The sequence below is a fragment of the Paramisgurnus dabryanus genome, chromosome 19 (genome assembly GCF_030506205.2).
Source record: "Paramisgurnus dabryanus chromosome 19, PD_genome_1.1, whole genome shotgun sequence".
NCBI lineage: Eukaryota > Metazoa > Chordata > Actinopteri > Cypriniformes > Cobitidae > Paramisgurnus > Paramisgurnus dabryanus.
In genome coordinates, this window is record NC_133355.1 from 27,279,959 (window position 1) to 27,301,808 (window position 21,850).

The 21,850-nt window shown below is 36.0% G+C and overlaps 1 protein-coding gene across 4 annotated transcripts in view; it reads left to right on the forward strand.

Moving 5' to 3' along the window:
• The window catches only part of fam49al (family with sequence similarity 49 member A, like), a 45,793-nt gene extending 25,184 nt beyond the window's left edge, over positions 1 to 20,609 (forward strand). For all 4 annotated transcript variants that reach the window (XM_065294551.2, XM_065294549.2, XM_065294550.2 and 1 more), the window contains 9 exons: positions 3,073 to 3,194; positions 5,622 to 5,727; positions 11,752 to 11,888; positions 15,848 to 15,925; positions 16,045 to 16,161; positions 16,301 to 16,380; positions 16,463 to 16,589; positions 16,947 to 17,017; positions 19,848 to 20,609. In XM_065294551.2, coding sequence (XP_065150623.1) covers positions 3,073 to 3,194; positions 5,622 to 5,727; positions 11,752 to 11,888; positions 15,848 to 15,925; positions 16,045 to 16,161; positions 16,301 to 16,380; positions 16,463 to 16,589; positions 16,947 to 17,017; positions 19,848 to 19,911 — 902 coding nt within the window. In that variant the 3' untranslated portion in view covers positions 19,912 to 20,609. The remainder of the gene's footprint in view (positions 1 to 3,072; positions 3,195 to 5,621; positions 5,728 to 11,751; positions 11,889 to 15,847; positions 15,926 to 16,044; positions 16,162 to 16,300; positions 16,381 to 16,462; positions 16,590 to 16,946; positions 17,018 to 19,847) is intronic.
• The last annotated feature ends 1,241 nt before the right edge of the window (positions 20,610 to 21,850 follow it).

The following is a 21,850-nucleotide window of genomic DNA, read 5'->3' on the forward strand; positions in this document are numbered from 1 at the left end:
TGAAACATAACAAAGTGTTCCAGCCAATAAACGACAAGAAGGATTTGGGGGTGGGGTTTGGGGGGTTAGTGCGGGTGAGGGAGCACGGAAGGGAGGGGGAGGAGTTAGCTACGCTCCGTTTTGTTTGAAAACACTTCGAACGTCAACAAGAAGTGACGTCACACGGATTCGCTTAGAGCGCCTTTAAATTGTATAATAACTACCTTACTAAGTATTAATAAGTAGTAAATTGAGAGCTTATTGATGCAAAATCTGTAGTTAATAGTGCATTTGTGTACTGAAGTGTAACCATAGATTAATTTACATTATGTTTGATAGTATGAATGGTACAGGCACGTTAATGTTTCCATTAAAAATAAAGAATAATAAATATACTAAATATAAAGTCTAATTCTTTCTAAGCACATAATCAGTTTTTTCTGTATTTAAATAAGTGCATTTATTGAACACTGTAAACCCGGACAAATTAAATTTACTTAAAAAATGTAATGGAAGGTTGTTGCCATAAACAAATTAAGAAATGCGAACTAAAACTAGGTTAATTTGGCCTTACATTTCTAGTAATTCCAATTCCAGTTCAGTAAGTTCATTAATTTTAAGTTGATTTAACTTGAAAAAATGTGTAATATAAAATGCTCTGTCCAATGTCTCCACTAACTGAATTCAAAGATTTTCTATTTTTAATTATATTACTTTTAGTGTTATAAATTGTATTATAACACAAAATTTATGACTGACTATAAGCGTGAATCTCCACAGAAACACACAAAACTGCGTTTTGATATGCACTTTTGAGAGAACTACAATAAAATGTGCTAAAAAAGTTTCAATTAAGTAAACACTGATTAACTGAACGGTGACTTTACAAAATTATAATTTACAACAAAACAACATTATAAATATAATAGCATAAATCTCTATGAAATGTTATTAACAAACATTTAAGTAGTTAAAGTTCTTATCAGTTCTTATTGTGTAAAAAAACTACAAATAATCCAAATATTCAGTCACAAAGGATTATTTTTACAACATGCACTAATAATTTAAAGTTTTAGTTTGAATTAATTTTATACTCTCAAAAGTGAAATAAAAAAACATTAAACCTTAAAATATTAAGTGATGTTTACGCCATTGTTTAAGTAAAGAAAATATCTGGGTTAACCGTGAAGCTGAACAAACAAAAATTGACAACTTCTGTTAAACGAATGATTCAATGATTCGTTCAAAATAATATATATATAAAAAACAACTGCTGGTTGCTATCAACTGGTGTTAAAGTCCTACAAATTCTTTAAATGCTTATATTTATTTAAATAAATTATTAAATACACTGAAAACAAACACTTTTAAATAAAGAAATCTATATATTATGGGACTGACTCCTACCCCTGCAGGTACACTTTAACATTAGGTGTATCTCTCTTATTTCTTCTTTTATTACTTTAAACATACCATAAAAATTGCTCACTTTTTTACTTCAAAAAGGTTATTTGCAGATCTCAGGCAAGATTGCCAGACTTTAGAAGAGATGTGGCTTTGAGGATTCTATTAGCAATGACACTAAAGTGTAGTTTGCTTGTTTGTTTGCATAAGTGGTAAATACTGATGTGTGTTTGCTCAGCTGACAGCAACACGACCATCAGTCACAAGCATCTACAGATTCATTCAAACAAGCACACGAGCTGAGACAGAGATATAGGGGGCTAAAGACAGGGAGATGCATTATAGGCCTCTGATGGGGGTAATTGCCTCCATACATTGCAGCCCCTTTATCTGTGTGCAACATAAGGGATTGTGCTATAAATCAGGCCTAGAGACTTCCTGCGAATATCTTATTATACAGAGAGACTTTGGGAAACTTAAGCGGCCGTTCATCTTTTGCACACTCAAGTTCGTTATTTCAAATGTAGGTGCACGGTATGCACGCTGATAATAGAAGCGACGCGGTCCCGCTGCGCACGCGGGGCAACACGCAATTTTTTCCAGGAGCGTCCGCACCGCATTGAGTTAAAAACATCTTAACTTTTTAGAATGCCACAAGCGCACCGCAGATAATGTGACAAGAAGCAACCAATCAGCTTCCTCACCTTTTCTGTTACTGTGAAACTTAAGCAGAACAATGAAGCAGCTCATAATTGCGGTCCAACGACAGACGCCTCTCTTTAAAAACTCCACAAGAAGAACCGAGTATGGAGGCTTTAAAAAATATGTCGCGGAAAAATGCTAACTAAAAAGTTCATTATTTTTGTACCGTAATCACCTCGATTTTGCAAGAAGCTTGTTAGTCGCAGCAGTTAAGCTAAAAGTATAATTTATTTTTTACACATACGTGAAGGTCCTCGTATAGTGCACTTGACGCAAATGTTGTCATCAGAGTAGTATGCGTGCATTGTATGCACACTGCCAGATTTTTGTAACCGTGCATACTTTTTATGCATAGTTCACGCAATGTGCGAAACGTTCATGTCTCTTAAAATCCTGCCCGCTGACATCAGCTTAATAATCAGATCTCTGCTATACGTGCAAACATTTAGCCTTTCATCAGCAATTCCCAACAGATCCGTTAATATCAACCCCAACAAATCCCGACCCATTCCGACACATCCTAAAGCCTGTGTACTTCAGACCCACAATAACATCATCATTAGCAGATTAATCCTTGTGGATTTATGGTTCCTATCTTTCAAGGGAAAGCGCTTTCTCCCTGTGCATGCCAAATACAAGATAATCCAATATTAACCACATGTTTAACTTGCACCACAAAGTCCCTAAAAGCTTCTTTATTTCAATTATTGATCTAGTTTTTAAATAAACTATTCTGATATACCAATATAAACGACAGATTGAACTAAAACTAAACCAAATTATGCCAGCAAAGAAGGAAATTACATAAGCATGTTTGTAACAGAGGTGACATGGCGGAGTAAATGTGACCATGTATGTGAAATCTAGGCTAATGTCTCATAATCTAATAATGTATGTAGAAAACGGTAAATGACTTTAGCTGGGTTTTCACAGACTGTGTCACATATGATCTGTCTATATCTAACTCAATCTGATTTTTACCCACAGATGCCCAGCCCACAGAGGCAGAGACGGCCGTGTGGAACCAGGTTAGTGCCGTCCTGGAAGAGGCTCATGGGATACTGGCGGAGTTACAGTCGTACAATGGAGCAGGACAGGAAATAAGAGAGGTAAGGCTTTGGCAACAAAACAGTTAGACCTTTTGGCCCACCACAATGCTAAAGCGGTTGCCAGGTCATTGCTATGCTGATTTAAAAGTGCATGTTCACATAAGCCCCACTGTAAAAAAGCTGGTTCAATTTAAGTAAGTAAGTTATCTGGTTGACTTAAAATTTAGATTTAATTCAACTTAAAAATATTAGTTACATTTGCTATTACATTTAGTCATTTAGCACAAGCTTTTCTCCAAACCAACTTAGAAATTAGGTAAATAATAAAAGCAAGAACAGCAACAAAAGAACAGCAATACATACGTGTGTGTATACATAGTATACATAGCCAAGGGATATATTTTGTTTTTAAAGGACCGAAAAGATATAGATAGAAAGGTGTTAGCATAAGAGATGGGTGTTTAGCCGATTCTTAAAGGGGACATTTCACAAGACTTTTTTAAGATGTCACATAAAACTCTGTCCCCAGAGTACGAATATGAAGGTATAGCTCAAAATACCATATAGATCATTTATTATAGCATGTTAAAATTGGCACTTTGTAGGTGTGAGCAAAAATTTGCTGTTTTTGGATGTGACCTTTTAAATGCAAATGAGCTGATGAAAGCAAACACTGATCGCCATAATGGTTGCTTGTTGACATTGAAACTCAATTGTGCTGTCAATTATTTTCTTTGTCTGCACTAAAAGGCAGTGCTGTGGTTGGATAGTGAAGATTAAGGGATGGTATTATCCCCTTCTGACATCACAAGGGGAGCCAAATTTCAATGAGCTATTTTTTTACATGCTTGCAGAGAATGGTTTACCAAAACTAAATTACTGGGTTGATCTTTTTCACATTTTACAAGCACTGGGGAGCCAATTATAGCACTTAAACATGGAAAAGTCAGACTTTAAAGACAGCAAAAAATTTAGTTTACACAAATACAGCTCATTGTTTATATTAATTAAAGTTATTTTTTTGGGCCATTTTTGCCTTTTTTTATTGGATAGAAAGTAATTAAGGAGATGACAGGAAAGTATAGGGTGAAGAGAAGGGTATGGGATTGGCAAAGGACCTCGAGCCGGGATTCGAACTCAGGTCGACAGAAGTGCGTCTGCAACATGTGTCGGAGCACCATCCACTACACCATCGGCTCAGACTCTTAATATTAGTCAATATTTTAAAGTTGAATTAACTTAAAATTAAACAGGCAACCAGGTAATTTACTTTTTAAGTTGAACCAACAAATCTTTTTTTAAAGTATATGATATAGTGCATATACATTTTATATATCTATGAGTAGGTCTTTGGCTCATGCTGAAGAAAATTGGCATTATTTTTTTTTTGAAGGGTTCATTGGTAAAAACTGCTGCAGACATTACAGTATTACTGGCAGCTGCTTGCCAGTAACTTACTGTAGATTTAAATTGATCTTATTTAATAGCAACAGTTTGTTCTTGTAAATTAACATTAAGCCGTTCAAATCTTATTTTTCTGATTTTTAATCAGTGGGCCTTATTTTGATTGGTTGATCAGCATTTTTATTGGTTTGAATCACAAAACATGTGATGTCAATTCTAGTGGACGCAGGGTCTGAAGGGGTTAAACATTTACATAAAGTCTTTATATTTACAAAACAAAAACAGCCTCATGCAAAGCATTCTGGGAACCAAAATCTGAAGGAAAAAACTGAAAAGGTTTATGAGGATGTCTGGTTTCCAAAATGCTTTGCATGAGGCTGTTATTTTATAGTTTTATTCTGTAAAGATAAAGATTTGTTAATGTTTATTTAACCTTGAACAAACTTTTGCCAGAAAATAACATCAATTTAAATCTACAGTAAGTTACTGGCAAACAGCTGCATAACTACAGCAAATTTTTGCAGTGTTGTGATCTGAATCATAATGATGCTTGTCTTAAACCATTTAAAGGTGCTGTGTGTAAATTTTAGCTTCATGTAGTCGTGATATTGCGAATTGCAATGAACAGCTCGCTCCTAAATTTTAAAACGCATACGGTAGCCGCCACAGGACAAGCATGTTGTCATCTGAGACAACGTAGGGATAAAGCACGCTCTGTAGATCAGTTTGTCCATTTAGGGCTACTGTAGAAACACGATGGTGACTACCATGTAAAAGGACCTGCGGTGTATGTAGATAAAAACGTCTCATTGTAAGGTAATAAAAACAATACAGTTCATTATGTAAGGTCTTTATAGTTATGTATATTATATTGCATTTCTGTCAAGAGATCCTTCTAAAAGTTACACACTGCACCTTTAAGCTTAAAAAAGTTTAAGTTCACAGTACTCATATGTATGTGTTTTAAAACTTAAAGGGTTTGAGGCATTCGGTTTCCTCAAATGGTTTGAGTTGAATTAACCTTTCAGGTTTTTACAGCTGTAAAAGCCGTTTACTTGAAAATGTTCTTGTTCTTGTCTTCAGGCGATTCAGAACCCCAATGACCTCCAGCTGCAGGAGAAAGCCTGGAACGCAGTCTGCCCCCTGGTGGCCAAGCTGAAGAGATTCTACGAATTTTCTCTCAGGCTAGGTAAGCGGGTACTCGACGTTTCCATTCAAGGCTTTTTTACATGCATTCGCTTCTCCTCCTCATATGGAGTTGCCATGACAACCGCAGCAGCACAGCATAAAGGCTGAGTTTCCGCCTCCCCGTACGCACTGACAATACTCTCGGTTTAGTCGATAGGTTGCGTTTTCTTCAAGGCGGTGCTGATTAGTGAGAAACTCAGATCTCCATGCAGACACACAACATGGAGATAAGTGTTCACTGCCACAGTGACTCACGAAAATAATGGCCACGCCCTCTTCAACACATCCCGCTATATCAGAATGTCTGTCTGACAGAATCAGATTTCTCCAGATAAAACATATCAAGTCCTTATTTATAGTAAAGCTGTTGCATATTTTATGAGAGGCAAAGATATCTCCTCTGGAGACATGCTTAGGCATACCAATGACATTTAGAGAAGACATCATCAGGTCTGATGATGTGGCTCTGTGTCTTTTAGAGCATCACACTGGCACAATATTTCAGTATCTCTTAGTAAAAGCCTGATCACTTGAAATTACACTGAGATAAGACACTGCTAATGTATGCAATATATACAACCCCAAAACAGAAAAAGTTGGGACACTGTAGAAATTGTGAGAAAAAAAGGAATGGAATAATTTACAAATCTCATAAACTTATATTTTATTCACAATAGAATATAGATAACATATCAAATGTTGAAAGTAAGATATTTTGAAATGTCATGCCAAATATTGGCTCATTTTGGATTTCATGAGAGCTACACATTCCAAAAAAAGTTGGGACAGGTAGCAATAAGAGGCCAGAAAAGTTAAATGTGCATATAAAAGGAACAGCTGGAGGAGGACCAATGTTTAGGAATGGGAATGTTGTCCTATTCTTGTCTAATACAGACTTCTAGTTGCTCAACTGTCTTAGGTCTTCTTTGTCGCATCTTTCGCTTTATGATGCACCAAATCTTTTCTTTGGGTGAAAGATCTGGACTGCAGGCTGGCCATTTCAGTACTCAGATCCTTCTTCTATGCAGTCTTGATGTTGTAATTGATGCACTATGTGGTCTGGCATTGTCATGTTGGAAAATGCAAGGTCTTCCCTGAAAGAGACGACGTCTGAATGGGATCATATGTATCTAGAACTTGGATAAACCTTTCAGCATTGATTGTGCCTTTCCAGATGTGTAAGCTGACCATGCCACACGCACTCATGCAACCCCAAACCATCAGAGATGCAGGCTTCTGAAAAGAGCGCTAATAACAACTTGGGTTGTCATTGTCCTCTTTAGTCCGGATGAAATGGCATCCCAGTTTTTCAAAAAGAACTTCAAATTTTGATTCGTTGGACCACAGAACAGTGTTCCACTTTGCCAAAGTCCATTTTAAATGAGCCTTGCCCAGGGAAAACGCCTGTGCTTCTGGATCATGTTTAGATATGGCTTCTTTTTTGACCTACAGAGTTTTAGCTGGCAACGGCGAATGACACGGTGGATTGTGTTCACTGACAATGTTTTCTGGAAGTATTCCAGAGCCCATGTTGTGATTTCCATTACAGTAGCATTCCTGTATGTGATGCAGTGCCATCTAAGAGCCCGAAGATCACAGGCATCCGGTATGGTTTTCCGGTCTTGACCCTTACGCACAGAGATTGTTCCAGATTCTCTGAATCTTTGGATTATATTTTGCACCGTAGATGAAGATAACTTCAATCTCATTGCAATTTTTCTCTGAGAAACTCAGAAAACTATTTTTCGCCGCAGCATTGGGAGAATTGGTGATTCTCTGCCCATCTTGACCTCTGAGAGACACTGCCAATCTGAGAGGCTTTTTTATACCCAATCATGTTGCCAATTGACCTAATAAGTTGCAAATTGGTCTTTCAACTGTTCCTTATTTGTACATTTAAATTTTCTGGCCTCTTATTGCTACCTGTCCCAACTTTTTTTGGAATGTGTAGCTCTCATGAAATCCAAAATGAGCCAATATTTGGCATGACATTTCAAAATATCTTACTTTCAACATTTGATACGTTATCTATATTCTACTGTGAATAAAATATAAGTTTATGAGATTTGTAAATTATTCCATTCCTTTTTTACTCACAATTTCTACAGTGTCCCAACTTTTTCTGATTTGGGGTTGTACATGCATACACTGCAGTAACATCATAAACGAATGCGGGTTTCAACATTTTTCGGTATCCAGGCAACGCAGGTTCTCACGATAGATTGCAGCAATTTTCAAATACAAAGGGAGGCGTTGGAAGTGAATACAGGATTGTAATTGTTTCTGGTCACTATGGAGATACATGGACATACTGATACATTATGCTGGTGGGTTACATTTGGCTGACACTTTTATCCAAAGTGTTTCTGATATGGTAGAGCATTGCTTTAGCAACACAAAGATCATGGGTTCGATCCCCTGGGAATGCACATACTGATAAAATGTAAAGCTTGAATGCACTTGGCTTTGGATAAAAGCGTCTGCCAAATGCATAAAGCCCATTACACCGGATGGGTGTCGTTTCTGGACCTACTATAAAATACATTTTATTAGGAAAAGGAAAGCACATGAACCTAACTTGCAAATTTAAACTATATCATTTCCAACATTAATAAAAACTACATCTGCCCCTGCTTGATCACTTTAATATACCTTGAATTAAATCCTTTAGGTATCTTATTTTTTTGCATTATTGTGTGACTTCTATCCCATCTACTGTTTGCTTAATAGGGCTAGACAACAAAAAAAAAATCGATTAATCGTTTTTTTTTACGTGGTTGATTAAAAGTCGATTCTCAAAGTCAACAAATCGATTTTTTTTTATGAAATGAAATAACCTGATCCTGATCAAGGAATGCGACTGTTTTGACTTTTCTCAGCATATATTTTTTGTCTTGCATCAAAATTGTATTGTATGCAGACCTGCCAACCTGTACGCATTTTGCGTAGCGGGTACTCATTTTGACCTCAAAGTACGGTGGTACGTTTTGTCACTCTAAACTACGCAAAAACCTGATGACGCCCTTTGCCGCGCGAAGTACTCAAAAGAAGCAACAAAAAAAGAAAAATATGTCCAATCATAGCACTGGGCTCATCCACCACATAGAAAGTGGGGATGATTGACAAGTCATATGGCCAATCAGTAACAAGAGTCTGCTATCGATGGAATCACAAAATCCAGCGTGATCTCCTTCCTCAACCCGCAGTTTCTGACCATCTTTTTCAACGGGGAGTCAAGACGTCTGACCCGCTAAGGTAAACTGGTCAGGGTGGATGTGCAAATAATGAAATAATGCATTAGCTTAATCACTTGAAGTCGACGGTCGCGCAGGCTCCGTGCACTTGACCGCAAGATGCGCTAACATTACTTCTGATTTTTAAATGAGCATCATTTATAATTGAGCGCTTACGAAAAAGTACAATGATTTTACCATGGGGAGAGCATCCAGTTTTAGTCAAATAAAAACGGAAAGTTCACTCTCAGTGAAGGGAATCCACCTGACATCCGAGTGAAGCGGATTAAATGCGTTCTGAAATAACGCGCTCTTGATAATTGTCAATAAAATAAAACGTCATATACAAACCACATCAAATAAAGTTTTATAAATGGTGAATATCTCGTGTCTCGAGCGCCCACGTAATAGGTGCCTATGCCGTACTGTACTATACTGTAAACAAAGCTACAATAAATTACAGACAGACATACAGTTAACAGCACTACTGTCACAGTTATGGTTGAATTTAAAGCAGTGTTAACTCTAAAATACTGTCTTAAAGGTATAGTTAACTTAAAACATGTAATTCATCCATAGTTTACATAACAGAACAGACCATCCAAACATTTATGAGTTTCTTTATTGTGTGATACCCAAGTTATTTTAAAGAGTGTTGATAACCACAGTGTCTGGTCCCCACCCCATTTTATTTTTTGCTAGTCAGGGAAAAACAACAATTTTTTTCTAATTTTTTTGTGTGTGTTTTACTCAAGAAAGAAATCTTGAAGGTTAGACACAATATGAGGTTGAGTAAATGATAACAGAATGTCAATGTTTGTGGGTTAACCATCTCCCACTATTTAACACTAATATAACTTTTAACAGTGTTTGTGCAGACATGCTAAACTTTGGAGAATACAGTATTTAACATTAATAATGTTATTAATCACCATGTTAGGCAAATTTAGTTAAACCTGATTTTATTCACATTTATAATTATTTTTAAAGCAGATTATGGCAGGATGGGGAAAAAAGTGCAATGTGCAGCATGTTACCTTGAAAGTTACCAAGAGGTGTGTGTGCGTGCATGTGCGCATGCATGTGTTAAATTATATGTTAAAAACCCGTGTTCTGTCCTTTCGGCCGATGCTACTGTACTCAAAAAAAATTTCCAGGGTTGGCAGGTCTGTGTATGTAACATAATTGTATGCATTTGAAAATTAGAGATGGGTTCTGTTTTAATGTACCCAAGTGTATCTAAAATAAAAAAGTGTAATGTACAGGTTGGTGTTCTTAATTTCTTTTTATTAATAATTACCCACTTGTAAACTTATGTTTACTTTTATAAATAAAGTATTTGTATTAAATCTATATTCATTAAGTTGAATTGAGAATCGAGTATAAAAATCGGTCCGAGAATCGAAAGCGAATCAATCCGATAGCTTATTAAAGGGGACAGAGAATGAAAAACCATTTTTACCTTGTCTTTGTTGAATAATGGTACCCGCATTCACAAACTTACAAAAAGTGCTAGACATGCTAAACATCTCAGTCTCATAGAAATTCCTCTTTTAGAAATGTCAGCCCAATCTGAAAAACTGATGCTTATGACATCACAGGCATCCCACTGCCCCTCCACTTTAAAATAATTGGCTACATTTTTTGAGTGGCAGCAAAGTCAGCCAATCAGTAATGAGATTGCAAGTTAAGCCAGTAGGGGGAGCCAAATAGGTGCAAAACCACTTGTTTAAAATCCGCCATCCTAATAGAAGCTTCCTAAAAACCTCTCTCAGATAGCTCTTAGGCATTACAGACCCAAACAAAAATTTTTTTGTCTATATGTCACATCGCAGAACAAGGATAAATACCCCGTTCAATCATTCTATGTCACCTTTAATTGAAATCGAATAGATCCGGAACATCTGAATCAATACCCAGCCCTAATGCTTAAAAGTTTTTCATAAAGAACACATTTTAGTTAAAATACACATTTTAGTCACGTCCCCCATTTTCACTCAGTCCTGTAACCCCAAACACGCCCCCTTTGGAAAAGATTTCACAAGACACATTTTTTTAACAGGATGTTGCATCATCTGAAGGCCAAAGTACATCTTTTCCATTTACTGAATATTTTATGTAGCAATTATTTGAGAGGGTCAGTCAAAATATTGGGTTGCTTTAACCTATGGTTGGGAAAAGTTTAGACAGAAGTGACTGCTGTGTTATAAATAAACCTATGCAGGGTTGTTTCAACCCAAATGTCAGGGTACATGGTTGGGTTACAAAACCCGCATAGGACTTTAACAATTGGTTCTGTCCAATATTTTGCCTTGGGCTCTGTGTTTGTATTGCATCACCTGATGATACCAACATAGCCATGAGCATGGGTTGGATTCACATACGACACTTTGGGTATAAATTGTGCAGTTGGTTTGGATAAAAGTGTCTGTCTAGTACATCAGTGCATTGATGGTGAAACAGCACTGATTGGATCTTGCAGGGGTAGTAACCAAATGTTATGCTTTAGGTTAATGCAGAACTATTGCTTCGTATGGCTTTAAAAGAATACGAGAATAGTTTAAGAGCAAAACGATTGTTTAAAATGATCTATTTTTGTGTAAAAAAAAAAACAACTTTGAGGCTAACTGTTCGTTGAAAAGGTAGAGGTGTTGGATTAAAAATTGGATGATAAATTTATTTTTTGAAATGCTTGAGGGAAAAGAACAATATTCAGCATGAATGGTAGGAGACACAATCTGCAAAACTGCAAAAGTTAAAGTTAAATTGGGGACTGAATATGTTTTTTTCAGAGAATGCTCTGCGCAGTCTACTGGAGGCTCTGACCAGCCCGCCGTACCCTCCAATGCAGCACCTGGAGAGAGAGCAGGCCCTGGCCAAACAGTTCGCAGAGATCCTTCACTTCACCCTTAGCTTTGATGAGCTTAAGGTAAGCTTACTTCAGACATAACTATAACTGGTTTTCTTTTAAATGAGCATCTTAATGACTCTTAATGGACAACAAAGCAGTATTTTCAAATGGCATGAGGCCGGGATTAAGTGGATTTGAAGTGAAAGTATTTGATGAACGTATAATACGTGTCGAGAGCATTCGGTTAATATCATTATCATTTAAGATGGAGGTGGCATTTAATTGCTTTTGCATCTGAGCTCCTCAATTATTGCTAAAATTTTTCTATGCTTTTTTTACACTGCTGTATTATTGCAAATCCTTTATGTCATTTTCAACTCCTGCTCTTATTCTTCTTTTAAGGGCAATTTCCATTTAAGATGGAAAAGCATGTCTAGTTTAATGTGACACCTGTCATTTATCATATTAATTGATGTTAAATGGTGAAAGAGATTTATACATCTTCCAAAATGTGAAAAAAGCTTATAATTGATGTATGGTTTGTTAGAATAGGAAAATATTTGGCAAAGATGCAACTATTTATAAATCTGAAATCTTAGGGTGTTAAAGAAATCGAAATATTGAGATAATCGCCTAAACGTGGTCCAAATGAAGTGCTTAGCAACACATAAGAAAAATATATTTTTTATATATTTACGGTAAGAAATTTACAAAATATCTTTATGGAACATGATATTTATTAAATATCCTAATGATTTTTAGCATAAAAATATATAAATATGACCTCCATACAGTGTATTGTCGGCTAATGCTACAAATTTACCCGTGTGACTTATGACTGGCCCAGGGTCACATATACCATTTCATTCGAGTATAATCTATTTGCGAGGACAATACATTTGCACTAATATACAACCCCAAAACAGAAAAAGTTGGGACACAGTAGAAATTGTGAGTAAAAAAGGAATGGAATAATTTACAAATCTCATAAACTTATATTTTATTCACAGTAGAATATAGATAACATATCAAATGTTGAAAGTAAGATATTTTGAAATGTCATGCCAAATATTGGCTCATTTTGGATTTCATGAGAGCTACACATTCCAAAAAAAGTTGGGACAGGTAGCAATAAGAGGCCAGAAAAGTTAAATGTGCATATAAGGAACAGGTGGAGGAGGACCAATGTTTAGGAATAGGAATGTTGTCCCATTCTTGTCTAAAACAGACTTCTAGTTGCTCAACTGTCTTAGGTCTTCTTTGTCGCATCTTCCGCTTTACGATGCACCAAATATTTTCTTTGGGTGAAAGATCTGGACTGCAGGCTGGCCATTTCAGTACTCAGATCCTTCTTTTACGCAGTCTTGATGTTGTAATTGATGCACTATGTGGTCTGGCATTGTCATGTTGGAAAATGCAAGGGCTTCCCTGAAAGAGACGACGTCTGAATGGGATCATATGTATCTAGAACTTGGATAAACCTTTCAGCATTGATGGTGCCTTTCCAGATGTGTAAGCTGACCATGCCACACACGCTCATGCAACCCCAAACCATCAGAGATGCAGGCTTCTGAAATGAGCGCTAATAACAACTTGGTATGTCCTTGTCCTCTTTAGTCCGGATGAAATGGCATCCCAGTTTTTCAAAAAGAACTTCAAATTTTGATTTGTTGGACCACAGAACAGTTTTCCACTTTGCCAAAGTCCATTTTAAATGAGCCTTGCCCAGGGAAAACGCCTGTGCTTCTGGATCATGTTTAGATATGGCTTCTTTTTTGACCTACAGAGTTTTAGCTGGCAACAGCGAATGACACGGTGGATTGTGTTCACTGACAATGTGTTCTGGAAGTATTCCAGAGCCCATGTTGTGATTTCCATTACAGTAGCATTCCTGTATGTGATGCAGTGCCATCTAAGAGCCCGAAGATCACAGGCATCCGGTATGGTTTTCCGGTCTTGACCCTTACGCACAGAGATTGTTCCAGATTCTCTGAATCTTTGGATAATATTATGCACTGTAGATGATGATAACTTCAATCTCATTGCAATTTTTCTCTGAGAAACTCAGAAAACTATTTTTCGCCGCAGCATTTGGGGAATTGGTGATTCTCTGCCCATCTTGACCTCTTAGAGACACTGCCACTCTGAGAGGCTCTTTTTATACCCAATCATGTTGCCAATTGACCTAATAAGTTGCAAATTGGTCTTTCAACTGTTCCTTATATGTACATTTAAATTTTCTGGCCTTTTATTGCTACCTGTCCCAACTTTTTTTGGAATGTGTAGCTCTCATGAAATCCAAAATGAGCCAATATTTGGCATGACATTTCAAAATATCTCACTTTCAACATTTGATATGTTATCTATATTCTACTGTGAATAAAATATAAGTTTATGAGATTTGTAAATTATTCCATTCCTTTTTTACTCACAATTTCTACAGTGTCCCAACTTTTTCTGTTTTGGGGTTGTATTTATATATATACTACTAAGTATTATATTTTATTATTTTCCTGTTTTCTGTGGTGTCTTTTCTTCGTCTTTAATGTAAAGCTGCTTTGAAACTATGCAACATTGTAAAAAAGCACTGTATAAACAAATTTGACTTGAAATAACAGGACTTATCTGAACTTTAATTTGAATTGGCAGGACTTCTGCTTAAATATTAAACTGGCTCTTTAAAAGGTAAAAGGCAGGCCTGTTACCTTCGGTATGTCCTAAGAAATTAAACAAGTTTAGATCTATTAACTTGTTTGTAACTAGTGTCTCCCTGTAGGATGACATTTAATTGCCACAAATAAAAATAAAATATTTTGAGACTAAAGTCAAAATTACAAGTATTAGGTCATCATATTTTGCATACAAAGTTAAAATGATGAGAATTAAGTAATAAATATGAGAGTAAAATCAAAGCAATACGATAGTACACATTATAAATAAAGCACACTATGTACAGGCAAGCAGAAAGCCCAGGATATGAATGCATACTTTATGCATGTAGTATTGTATAAAATGCCTTACATGCCTTGTGTTCATATTCTGTGATCACTTGCTTGCTTGTACATAATTTCCTTTTTAATAAAGCGTGTACCAAATTTGGTATTTTGATACACATAAAGGTCAAAATTACAACTTTATTCTTAAAATATTATGAGTTTATTTTCACATTTTTACAACTTATTTTTGTATTATGACTTTAATCTCATATTGATATGACTTAATTCTCTTAATTTTGACTGTTTTTTTTTTACTTTTTTACGTGACACTAAAACAATGCCAAATTGGAGACTGCATGTCTTTGAGAAACTAAACTCACTATTTTGAAGAATGTTTATAACCAAGCCAATCTGGGGCACCACTGACTAACATAGTAGGAGAAAATAATACAATGGAAGTCAATGGTGCCCCAGAGCTGTTATCACATTGCTTCAACTACTTATTGTTTTATAAATTTGTTTTCATAATATTTCGCTTTAATTTCATATTGCTCTTAATTCTGACTTAATTTTGACTATATTCTCTTTTATTTTATTTTGTGGCACTAGAACTATGCTAAACTAAAGACTGGGTGTATTTGAGATATTTAAAGATGTTTTTGGATACTTTGAGAGACCCAAGGCATGGCTTTCTGCTTTTATAAATATCATTAGTAGCATATCTAAAAACTGGGCCAAGACTAAATCTGTGATTAGAAATGTAGCAATGACCTAAAGGTACACTCTAAAAACAAACGGTGCTAAATAGCACTAAAAGTGGTTCTTTGCTCGTAATCATAGAAGAACCATTTTAGTGCTATATAGCACCGGTGAAGCACCTATGAAAAACTATAGCACCACATATGGTTCTACATAGCACAATATGGTTCTACACAGGTGCTTCACTGGTGCTATATGGCACTAAAAAATGGTTCTTCTATGATTACAAGCAAAGAACCACGTTTCATGCTATTTTAATTTAACATTGTTTGTTTTTCACTTTATGAGAGAGAAAACAGATACACCTTATAAACATTTTATTAATACCTCTGTCATTTCTAGATGACAAATCCAGCCATACAGAATGACTTTAGTTACTATAGGAGGACCATTAGCAGGAATCGCTTGAACAACCAGCAGGTAAGATCAACAAGCTTTAATAGGACCTTTACTGGCATTTATTTATGCATTGCATGTGTGTTTTACTTAAATGCAACTTAAACACCTAATATGAAATCAAATCACGCTTTGCATTACAGTTAGAGGCAGAGAATGAAGTGAATAATGAAATGGCCAATCGGATGTCTCTCTTCTATGCTGAAGCCACACCCATGCTCAAAACCCTGAGCAATGCCACGACTAAGTTTGTGTCAGAGGTAAGTAGAAATGTTGTCGAATCCTTTAGGGGGTATCAATGAGGTTTCATTTGATCAGCACATGAAAGGCGTTGAACAGTAACGTGTCGCCCCCTAGAGGCTGTTACTGGTATGGTGTTAATCCACATGCATGTTATAGAACAAGACTTTGCCAATCGAGGACACCACAGATTGCCTGAGCACCATGGCCTGCGTGTGCCGCGTCATGCTGGAGACTCCGTAAGTTCCTCTAAGTGAAAATGTTGTTAATACAAAAAAATTAACATTTGCTAAAGTGATCATAATTATTTCCTGTGTGAAGGGAGTACAGGTGCCGCTTCACTAACACAGACACAATGCTGTTCTGCATGCGTGTGATGGTGGGCGTCATCATCCTTTATGACCACGTTCATCCAGTGGGTGCCTTTGCCAAGACCTCCAAGATTGATGTAAGTTACACATTCTGCACAGTGACCCCCAAAAATGTCTGGACCCTACAGTAATCATATTTTAACTGTAGTATTACCATGGTAAATGTATAAGTGTTTGTTAATTGACAGAGATACAGTACAACAATAATAACTGACATTCAAAAATGTAAAAAAAAAAAGAACAATAAAAGATGTTCATACTACTAATGCTGTCAAGCTTTTTAAATGACAAACTATTTATTTAATAGTGCAGTGAGTTACACGTAATGTGTTTAGTACTGCTGAACCAGTGCTGGACCGGTTGATGTACGGTCACAGTCAGGGATGAGAAATAAAGGTGGTGACCTTTCTTTAAAGCTTTATTTCTGCATTCAGATGAAGGGCTGCATCAAGGTGTTGAAAGAGCAGCCTTCAAACAGCGTGGAGGGTCTGTTGAATGCACTGAGGTGAGTGGGGATGGCACAGACTATTGTACCGTGTATTATAACTGTAACCATTGTAAATACTGTAAATGCTGTGCAAAAAAAAAAGTTAAAAATATTATGTTTGATTTAGATACAGATATGTATATATTTGGTACCATTATGTATCTTTTTTAAAGGTGACAGCTTTAGTAGATTTAATTTTGAGTGTGCACTGTGAAATTTGGCAATCATTGAGTACCATGGTATTATCAGCTGCATTTACATTTACGCATTTGGCAGATGCATTTATCCAGTGCATTAAATGTATACATTTGTTTTATCAGTAAGAATTTTACCATGACCTTTGCATTACAGTACTAATGCAGAACCAATTGAGCTATATTTTTACTGCATTTTAGGTGTATTTGCAAAACATTTCTGACCTATTCATTTATTCATTTATTCATATTTATTTATTTATTTAGAATTTTATTTAGAAATTCACAATTCAATAAGTCTACTATAGCATATCAATAAACAGTATATATATAAGACAATACATAAATATACATTATGCATAATAATATCATTACTGAAAAGGACTGGGATGAAGCCAAAGCTTATTTCCCCTCGCCTCTTATACAATTCTAGCTCTTACTATTATGACATATTACTACTTCATTATCCAATATCCCTTAAATACAATTCATTTATATACCAACCAATCATTTATTGCCAAAACCCGGAACTATTAAACAGTAAACACCCTCTAATTACGCATTCACCTCTATACATCATGCACCATTTTTTAAGGGGCACAGTGTGCACACTTCATACTGTAATCATAATAATTAATAAAAAAACATTAAAACCTTTTTATAGACCATATTCTTATGGACTACACAGACAAAAAATTATTTAATTGCTATTTAACATTACATTAATGCGCTCAACGGTCACATCTGTAATTGGCTGTAATGATCAAAATTTCAAAAACAGATAATAAAAAGAAACCTTTGATGCAATGTAAGTAGCAGTGTCTGCCCGTCATGTGTGTGGTTCGAAATTTCAAAATATGTGTTCTGCGCATCTAGAGATCCTGTGTGAATCATGTGTCTTGTCAAAATAAGAGCCTGCTGCAGTTGCGTCTAAAGGGTTTATGATAAAAGAGAGACGCTCTCGTTTGCCAGATACTCGCAAAATCTCATGAGTTCACTGTTAAGGGAGTGTCTTGCGTGTATTTTGTGAACGTGAGCGTCTCTCTTATCATAAACTGTTTTGACGCGTGTGCAGCAGGCACTTATTTTGACAAAACTAAAAAATGGTTTACATGATGCAACAAACACATATTTTTGAATGCTGCATTTTTTTCTTTAATAAAAACTAGCCTATAAAACATATTTAGATTAAAATGATTAGATAAATACATTTTTGCATTACATATTTGGCCTCAGAGTCAGAGCACATAAACGTGATTCTGCGTCCTCTCTAGGTGTGAATCTAGATATAAACCTGAAACGGACTTTGAACCATCATCTTTGTACACAAGATGGGCAAACTGAACATTGTGGTAGCAGCTGCATTTTGAAAATGTTGCGAGCGTTTGTGATGACTTTTTAATTTGATCAGATAATAAAATGCAGCACCAGTAGCAAAGTGTCCGCGACCGTGCGCAATGATGGCACCAGAAGTGCCTTTCTTTTGCTTCTGGATTTTAATAATTCATTAAATTCATTGCGTCCAGAATGAAACACGTAATTAAAACAGTGAAAATATCAGTGAAGTGTAAAACTGGCCATTAAACAATGTAAAAGATGCTTCATTGATTAACTCTTTCACCGCCAGCGTTTAAAAAAAAAAGTTGCCAGCCAGCGCCAGTGTTTTTCATGATTTTCACAAAAGTTTAATGTCTTCCAGATGTTCTTCTTTAAATATATAAACATACAATATACCAAATGAAAGAACAGACCCTCTGCTTTCAAAAAAAAAAAAAACTTTTCATCCTACCTTTAGTGGTTCTTTTGTAATCAGCTTTTGAATATGGGTAGGTTTCTGCAAAAACACCACATTTTGAGCAAAAAGCAGAGATAATTCCATTTTTGTGATGGACTTTTCATAGAGATCCCATTCAGAGCGATCTTTAAAACAGACACGGACATGCAGCAGCTTGCCATAGGGCAATACTTCCGGGTTTAAAAAGTTGCGGATAATAGCGGTATTGCGGAAAGACGGAAAAACTCGTCATTGGGAGGGTTTTCTCTTGATTGACGAGATATCTCGTCAATGGCGGGGAAAGAGTTAAGGTTGCATGGCTCAAAAATCTGAGGGGGCACGTGCATGCCTCTGCATTGGTTTATTAAAATGTTTTTATACAACTTTTTAAACTATTACATTTTTGCACAATATTGTTAACCTCTGTTCTTGTTCTGTACCATATAAACACCTTTTCAATTTCACAATTACCATCCATATATTGCTTAAAGGTGCAGTGTGTAAATTTTAGAAGCAATTTAATATAGATAACAGTGTTTTCAGTGGTGTATATACCTTACAAAATCAACTGTATTGTTTTTATTACCTTAGAATGAGCCATTTTTATCTACATACACTGCGGGACTCCTTACATGGAAGTCGCCATTTTGCACCATTATGTTAGCCCTAAAGCGACAAACTGCTGTACAGACCGCGTTTGTTACTGTGTTACTGTGCATGTTTGTCCTGTGCCAGATACTGTAGTTTCTCTATGTGCTTCGGAAGGGAGGGATGCAGTATGCAACCTCATCACTAGATGTCGCTAAAATCTACACACTGACTGCACCTTTAAATAAAGTGTTTTAATAACTGTTTCTGTTGACCTATGTCTTTCATACAGGTACACGACGAGACATTTAAATGATGACAGCACCTCTAAACAAATAAGGGCCCTGCTTCAATGAAAGCTGGAGGTGAGGGAGTTGACAACAAAGAAATGGACTGTCAGAAAACAGATAAAGGTGGATGACAAACACGGGCGAACCAACCTCCGAAACATGTTTGTTTACAAGGGCGCAATGCAACTTGATCTCAAATGAAATATAAGATATTCTAGAAAAGAGAAAGGAAAATGAAAATAAATAAATAAATATATATATATATATAGATTGTTGATGGTTCATCACCGTGTGTCATTTTATAAAACAGGAAGAGTAGAGATATATATATAAATATGTATATTATAATTCAACAATTGAACAAAACTGCAGCCTAATACCCAATTATGGTCTTTCAAAACACGCATTAGAATTTAATTTAAGGTGAAAAGTGCCGACAGAGTATTTTTGCACACTTGAAAGTAACAGGAATCCCACTTTTCGAACTGTGTATAGTTCAAATCCATATTCATGCTTTAGACTTGATCGGATTTTTAATGCCTTCGTCTCATTGTCCTTGATACGCTTCATCCAGCGCAGTCCGTGTTACAGGACAAAAGTATAACCTTTACGCGATCTATTTCACATCATAAAGGGAGACAGGTTTACGTTTCATTGAGCTGTATATATTCAGAAAGCACAGGATAGTTTTGTAAAGAAATGAAGCATTTTGCTTGACTCGCTCACTAGTGCTGTACAGCAATACAACCGATGTAACAAACACAGCAATTCATTTCTAATGCCTTCACACCAATGTACAAGCCAGAAAAATGCGAATAATTCATCTTTGCAACCTCATGGCCAGTTGTACATATAAGACAAATGATCCTTTAAATAGCTTGAACTGTTTTCTTTTTTGCTCTTGTAAAGTTTAGTTAGAGAGTAAAAGCCATGAAACTGCATTGCAGACGCGCGACACACATTCTGCCCTGTGCTACGTCTGCTTCTGCCATTTATCTGATAAACGGCCATATTACAAAATATCATCTGCTGAAAATAATCGCCCATCTAGAAACCGATTTAGCATTAAGACGACACAAACAATGCTGGGTTGCTCATTGTCAAATGAGACTGCAACATTGCCTTTTCGATAAACAGAAGTGATGTTTGAATGAATATTTTCTCACAATCTAAAACTAAAATGCTGGTATTAAAAACTTAACAACACGCAGGCTTGAACCTAAAGACTTGGTGTAAATATAAAGATTTTCCTCGTTGGGTATTACGAGGCCACAACTATACACAAATGTTCAATAGAGATTCTGAAATAAAAATGTAATGAAATGAAAGAGCAGTGGCGTATTTTGAATGTCTCATGTCTTGATTTGATCTTCTAATGCTTTTTCTACCTGTCGAAAAGCAAACTCTGTATGAATATATAGATGGCATGCTGTAAAAGTTCAGACAAGACTGTAAATATGGTGTTTTTATTCATTTTTAATTGTTCAGTGAATCTGAATTGGATGTGTGTTGTCTCTAAGACCATCGGACTTGCTGTAGACATTTGTTCCAGATCTTCGACTTCATATCAGCGGGGTGAAAAGAGAAACAGGGCAGGGTGAGGAAGGGGTGGGTGGGGCTGTCCATTTGCTTGTTATTTTGTACATTTTGTGCGAGAAATAAACTTGTCATTTACTACATTCAACATGGAGTTCTGTCGTAACTTTGAGCCCTCAATCCAAACGTCAAAGTATAAATGACAGCAGTCTGTGTGCTGTGAATCAGACTGAATGAGTGTTGCTTTCCACGGTGCTGTTATAACAAAGCTGAATGAATGCTACAGTTAACTTATAATGAAAACATGTTTTATGCATTTTGCTTTAAACAACAACCCACGTTGTTGTACAAGTGTAAATTTTAATTTTAAAAGCAATATGATGAGACAGGAACTGGTTGCATTGATGTACAGTATACACTCAAAAAAATGCTGGGTTATTTTTGCGTCAAAAAAGGACAAACACAGAAA